Source organism: Salmo trutta, chromosome 18 (assembly GCF_901001165.1).
Source record: "Salmo trutta chromosome 18, fSalTru1.1, whole genome shotgun sequence".
Lineage (NCBI taxonomy): Eukaryota > Metazoa > Chordata > Actinopteri > Salmoniformes > Salmonidae > Salmo > Salmo trutta.
The window spans coordinates 54,735,028-54,741,397 of NC_042974.1; the positions used below are offsets into that span (position 1 = coordinate 54,735,028).

Here is a 6,370-nt window from a genome sequence, read left to right on the forward strand (position 1 = left end):
TTAAGAATGTGAAATGTCACAATAATAGTAGAGAATTATTTATTTCAGCTTTTATTTCTTTCATCACATTCCCAGTGGGTCAGAAGTTTACATACACTCAATTAGTATTTGGTAGCATTGCCCTTAAATTGTTTAACTTCGGTCAAAAGTTTCGGGTAGCCTTTCACTAGCTTCCCACAATAAGTTGGGTGAATTTTGGCCCATTCGTCCTGACAGAGCTGGTGTAACTGAGTCAGGTTGTAGGCCTCCCTGCTCGAACACGCTTTTTCAGTATTGCCCACACATTTTCGATGGGATTGAGGTCAAGGCTTTGTGATGGCCACTCCAATACCTTGACTTTGTTGTCCTTAAGCCATTTTGCCACAACTTTGGAAGTATGCTCGGGGTCATTGTCCAGTTGGAAGACTCATTTGCGACCAAGCTTTAACTTCCTGACTGATGTCTTGAGATGTTGATTCAATATATCCACATAATTCTCCTTCCTCATTCTCCTTCTATTTTGTGAAGTGCACCAGTCCCTCCTGCAGCAAAGCACCCCCACAACATGATGCTGACACCCCCGTGCTTGACGTTTGGGATGGTGTTCTTCGGCTTGCAAGCCTCCCCCTTTTTCCTCCAAACATAACGATGGTCATTATGGCCAAACCGTTCTATTTTTGTTTCATCAGACCAGTGGACATTTCTCCAAAAAGTACAATCTTTGTCCCCATGTGCAGTTGCAAACTGTAGTCTGGCTTTTTTTATGGCGGTTTTGGAGCAGTGGCTTCCTCCTTGCTGAGCGGCCTTTCTGGTTATGTCGATATAGGACTTGTTTTACTGTGGATATAGATACTTTTGTACCTGTTTCCTCCAGCATCTTCACAAGTTCCTTTGCTGTTGTTCTGGGATTCATTTGCACTTTTCGTATCAAAGTACGTTAATCTCTAGGAGACAAGAACGCATCTCCTTCCTGAGTGGTATGACGGCTGCGTGGTCTCATGGTGTTTATACTTGCGCACTATTGTTTGTACAGATGAACGTGGTACCTTCAGGCATTTGGAAATTGCTCCCAAGGATGAACCAGACTTGTGGAGGTCTACAATTTCTTTCTGAGGTCTTGGCTGATTTCTTTTGATTTTCCCATGATGTCAAGCAAAGAGGCACTGAGTTTGAAGGTAGGCCTTGAAATACATCCACAGGTACACCTCCAATTGACTCAAATTATGTCAATTAGCCTATCAGAAGCTTCTAAAGCCATAAAGAATTTAAAGGCACAGTCCACTTGGTGTATGTAAACTTCTGACCCACTGGAATTATAAGTGAAATAATCTGTCTGTAAACAATTGCTGGAAAAATGACTTGTGTCATGCACAAAGTCCTAACCGACTTACCAAAACTATAGTTTGTTAACAATACATTTGTGGAGTGGTTGAAAAACAAGTTTTAATGACTCCAACCTAAGTGTATGTAAACTTCCGACTTCAACTGTATTTAATTGCTTCAAAATGTTTCGACTGTGATTCTGCCTTTAACACCACTCTGGGTGTGCGTCCCAAATGGGCACTACTTTTGACCAGAGCCATATGGGCCCTGATCAAAAGTAGTGCAGTATATAGGGAATAGGGTGCCATTTGGGACCCACACTGAGAATCTTAATTCAATAAACTACAAACAGAGATTAAGCACTGATCATTTTACACATCATTATGGACAAATGTTTAAGTGCAAATGTTTTCTACAGTATACAGTAGAGTGTTGGCAGGAACAGAAAGACATGTGTGACACAGTGCTGCCTATTTATTGTAAATCAGTCAAATATAATATATATAAAAGCCCCAAAACTTTTTTATTTCCAGTGAAAAGTGCATCAACATGTAGTCAAAATCAGAAATCTAATTGCCTTGTGCAGACAGAGCTTATTAAGAAATTGACATTTCGGCAGTTTAAAAGGGTTGACTTTTAGTGTCTCAGTGATCTTTGTAGTATATTTGTAGTATAATGTTGACCTGTCTTCATATTCACTTCTTCTCCTGTTTCTTTGTGTGCAGTTTCTTATCCAATGCTCTGAGTTGTTTTAGGAATCCTGTATTTGGAAAGATCCACCTGTGCTCTTTGACCTTTGTGATGGCATCTAGCAAGGAGTAGTGGTGATGGATCATCAAGTAGGCCAGCACCAGAGAAGCAGACCTACTCACACCTACAGCACAGTGGACCAGGATCCTGGCTGTGGACGAGAGAAAAAAACATGTTTCATTAAATGTATTTGGGTAAAAACATGTACAGCAAGATGTACATTCTATTCCCAGAAGATAGCACTTCAAAGTACTAATTAAAGTGGTCCATCTGATCAAAAAACATTCCTTACGCCAGGACACTTCAACAGGTGACTATCTAGGAAAATAAAGGAAAAGGAGAATTCTGTTTCTGCATAGATCTGATTATTTAATTAACAGGGTATACAGAAAGGCTTACATTTTGGCGTAAAACTGATATTGTGAGACATACTTTATGGGACAGTTTTGCCGAGAGACAGATTAAGAATAAGCCTTTGAGTCCAAGACTAGGTTTAATCTGTGTTTGTGAAACCGGCCCTATATGCAAAATCGAATGACTGTAAAATACTAAATCCGATGGCTATGCTTGCCTACCATCTGCTGTGTTCAGTGCATCTTGGATGTAATCGGCAGAGGAATAGAAATAAAGTGAAATGTCAAACGATGGTGAATCATCAGCAGGCACTCCATGGTAGTCCACTGTTGACCCATAGAAAGCGTGGCTCCCTAGGCAGTGCTGCCTCCCATGGGCAGCATTCAGGACATGAGTGATTCCAAGCTTCCATATGCTGTATCGATCATTGGCTACAGACCTGCAGTAAAAAAACTGAATCTCATATATTTCTTTCATAGTATGTTCTTCCGAAATCCCTTGTAAACATTGAGAGAAACATTGTAAAATAATTGCAATAAGCTGTGTAATAATAAAATCTCATTTAGCAGAGTCTTTTATCCAAAGTGGCTTACAATCACGCGTGCATACATTTTTCTACATATTGGTGGTCCCAGAAGTCAAACCCACTATACTGCCTTTGCAAGCCCATGCTCTACCAACTAAGCTACAAATACGATTATTATTTACATGCAATTCAGTTAGCTTGTTTAGGGCAATTTGTGAAGGAATAATACTGCATGACTTACATGTCCCCAATGAAAAGGTTAGTCCAAACCTCATCCACTGGGTTGCCAAATCTTTTGCCACAAAAGAGAATCTTCACCAAGTCCTTCACAGATGGAGTGTCAGAGGAGGAACCACATCCTTCCTGAACAGTTGTTGTTGTTGACACCTTGGACATGACTGTCCTCTCAGTGCTGGACAATGGACACAATTTCCTACAATGCTATCATATCAATGGTATGACTTGCCTGAGTCCAATGTTCCCTCTAACTGTGCGTGCACGGTAACGCAGCTCCTCTGACACACAGAAGAATTGCCAGCCAACAGAGACGCAGAATGAACTTCACTAGAGTTGCCCCATTAGTTTACACTATCTTCCCATAAACATATCAACGTTTCTCTTAAAATGTGGGAATTGTGATCGAATCAACATAATATCAGTTCCTATCAATGCAACAAAACAAATCGAACTTTACAAGATCGAGTCGTGGTAGGTATTGTGCATCAGAGGATAATTACTCTGACAAGCGGTCTTTCAAAGCGCAGAGCCACGTACACACATTTCTTGATTATTTGCTAGTTAGCAAGTTATTATAGTTATATTATAGTTATTATAGCATATTTTGGTCAGCAATGTGGGGGTGATTGCTTCCTAGTTCCATTTCTAGGCTTCGTTGATATGCACGTTAGGTAAGGATCTTTTTTTGTCTTAAAGAGGCAGTGTTGTATTTTGAGACAGGCATGAATATGCAAAGAGGCCAGTAGGCAGAGGGTAGCCTGCATTTCTGTCTGATTCTCTGTATGGTAATAACAATGATAATAATGAATTGTATTTTGTAAAATGATTTCTTGCATCATACAACACAATACAACACAATGTTCAGTCACCTATTTGGACAATGGTGTTTACAAGAAAATATGTATCTGGTAACTTGAGCTTTCGGACAGTTAGAAATCTGTCCTACAGGTTATATTAGAAGGATGAGTGGCTTAAAAGGTGAATGTGAAGCCCTTTTATAATGGAGAGGAAAACCGGCCTTATGCAAAGTCTAATGACAGTAAAATACTAAATCCGATGGCTATGCTTACCTACCATCTGCTGTGTTTAGTGCATCTTGGATGAAGTTGGCAGAGGAATAGAAATACGGTGAAATGTCAAAAGATGGTGAATCATCAGCAGGCACTCCATGGTAGTCCACTGTTGACCCGTATAAAACATGGCTCCATAGGCAGTGCTGCCTCCTATGGGCAGCATTCAAGACATGAGTGATTCCAAGTTTCCATAGGCTGTATTGGCCATTGGGGTGCCAGGACAGAGAAGAGCTTGGACTGGGCTGAGTGGGAGCTGTCCTCCCGTAAGGGTGGGAGGGCCAAGTGACCTGAGGTGGCAGAACGGAGTGTTCGGGTTGGGGAGTAGGGTTTGAGCATAGCCTGAAGGTAGGGAGGGGCAGTTCCTCTTGCTGTTCTGTAGGTAAGCACCATGGTCTTGTAGTGGATGCGAGCTTCGACTGGAAGCCAGTGGAGTCTGCGGAGGAGTGGGGTGACATGAGATAACTTGGGAAGGTTGAAAAACAGGGGGGCTGCAGCATTCTGGATAAATTGCAGGGGTTTGATGGCACAAGTTGCGAGCCCAGCCAACATTGAGTTGCAGTAGTCCAGACCGGAGAGGACAAGTGCCTGGATTAGGACCTGCGCCGTTTCCTGTGTGAGGTAGGGTCGTACTCTATGGATGTTGTAGAGCATGAACCTGCAGGACCAGGTCACTACTTTGATGTTTGCAGAGAACGACAGGGTGTTGTCCAGGGTCACGCCAAAGTTCTTTGTACTCTGGTAGGGAGACACTGTGGAGTAGTCCATCGTAATGGAGAGGTCTTTGAGCAGGCAGGCCTTCCCCGGGAGGAAGAGCAGTTCCGTCTTGTCGAGGTTGAGCTTGAGGTGGTTGGCAGACGTCCAAGTTGAGATATCTGCCAGGCACGCAGAGATGTGTGTCGCCACTGAGGGAAGGTGAAAAGTAGTTGAGTGTCATCCGCATAGCAATGATAGGAGAGACCATGTGAGGATATAACGGAGCCGAGGGACTTGGTGTATAGAGAGAAGAGGAGAGGGCCTAGAACCGAGCCCTGGTGGACACCGAGCCGTGGTGCAGACACAGATCCTCTCCTCGTCACCTGGTGGGAGCGGCTTGCCAGTTAGGATGCAATCCAAGAGTGTGCAGCACCTGAGACGCCCAGCCCTGATGGTTCACGGTGTCGAAGGCAGCGGATAGATCTAGGAGGATGAGAACAGAGGAGTGCCATTCATCCTCCGCAATCACATCATGTTTCAGAATGTTTTTTTAAAAAATAGATTGATTTAGAGTTAGACAAACTTAGATTTTTTGGCATGGACATATACAGGGTGCTACCTGAAACAACATAACCTTCACTCCAAATCAAAACTCCAAACCTACAACCTGATTTTGGACGGAATTAAGGCTCGGCACACGCATACTGTCTCTCGTTCAGGCAAATGAGAAATAAGTGCACTCAGGCTATCCGGAAGGCCAAAGTTAGTTACTTTAAGGAGCAGTTCTCTCTCTGTGGGTCTAACCCCAAGAAGTTCTGGAAAACGGTTAAATTCCTGGAGAATAAACCCTCCTCCTGACAGCTGCTGATGTTGTTACTGACAAGAAGCACATGGTTGAGCTCTTTAATCACCACTTCATTAAGTCAGGATTCCTACTTGACTCAGCCATGCCTCCTTGCCCGTCTACCATTTCCTCATCTCCCACCCCTTCTAATGCGACTATCCCGATGCTTCCCCCCCTCTTTTTCCCCTGCCCCGCTACAAATTTTCTCCCTGCAGGCAGTCACTGAGTCCGAGAGGCTAAAGGAGCTCCTGAAACTTGACCCCAAAAAAACATCTGGGTCATATGGTTTAGACCCTTTCTTCTTTTAGGTTGCTGCCCCTATCATCGCCAAGCCTGTCTCCGACCTTTTTAACCTGTGTCTCCTTTCTGGGAAGGTTCCCATTGCTTGGAAGGCAGCCACGGTTCATCCTTTATTTAAAGGGGGAGATCAAGCTGATCCTAACTGTTATAGGCCTATTTCTATTTTGCCCTGTTTATCAAAAGTGTTGGGAAAACTTGTCAATAATCAACTGACTGGCTTTCTTGATGTCTGTAGTATGCTCTCTGGTATGCAATCTGGTTTCCGCTCAGGTTATGAATGTGTCACTGCAA

The 6,370-nt window shown here is 43.2% G+C and overlaps 1 protein-coding gene across 1 annotated transcript; it reads right to left on the minus strand.

The window, feature by feature from the left end:
* Nucleotides 1-1,758: 1,758 nt before the first annotated feature.
* LOC115153536 (dual specificity protein phosphatase 13) lies at nucleotides 1,759-3,818 on the minus strand. Its single transcript, XM_029699077.1, has 3 exons — nucleotides 3,174-3,818; nucleotides 2,628-2,845; nucleotides 1,759-2,203 (listed from the first exon to the last, which is right to left on the minus strand). The coding sequence occupies exons 1-3, from the start codon at nucleotides 3,326-3,328 to the stop codon at nucleotides 1,998-2,000; spliced, it is 579 nt and encodes a 192-aa protein (XP_029554937.1). The 5' UTR covers nucleotides 3,329-3,818; the 3' UTR covers nucleotides 1,759-1,997.
* Nucleotides 3,819-6,370: the final 2,552 nt, after the last annotated feature.

Coding starts and splice junctions, on each gene's coding strand:
- LOC115153536 (XM_029699077.1), bottom strand. CDS start 3,328: ATGTCCAAGGTGTCAACAACAACAACTGTTCAGGAAGGATGTGGTTCC. Junction 2,846..3,173: donor AACCTTTTCATTGGGGACAT/GTAAGTCATGCA, acceptor TTTTTACTGCAG/GTCTGTAGCCAATGATCGAT. Junction 2,204..2,627: donor TGCACTGAACACAGCAGATG/GTAGGCAAGCAT, acceptor TCTCGTCCACAG/CCAGGATCCTGGTCCACTGT.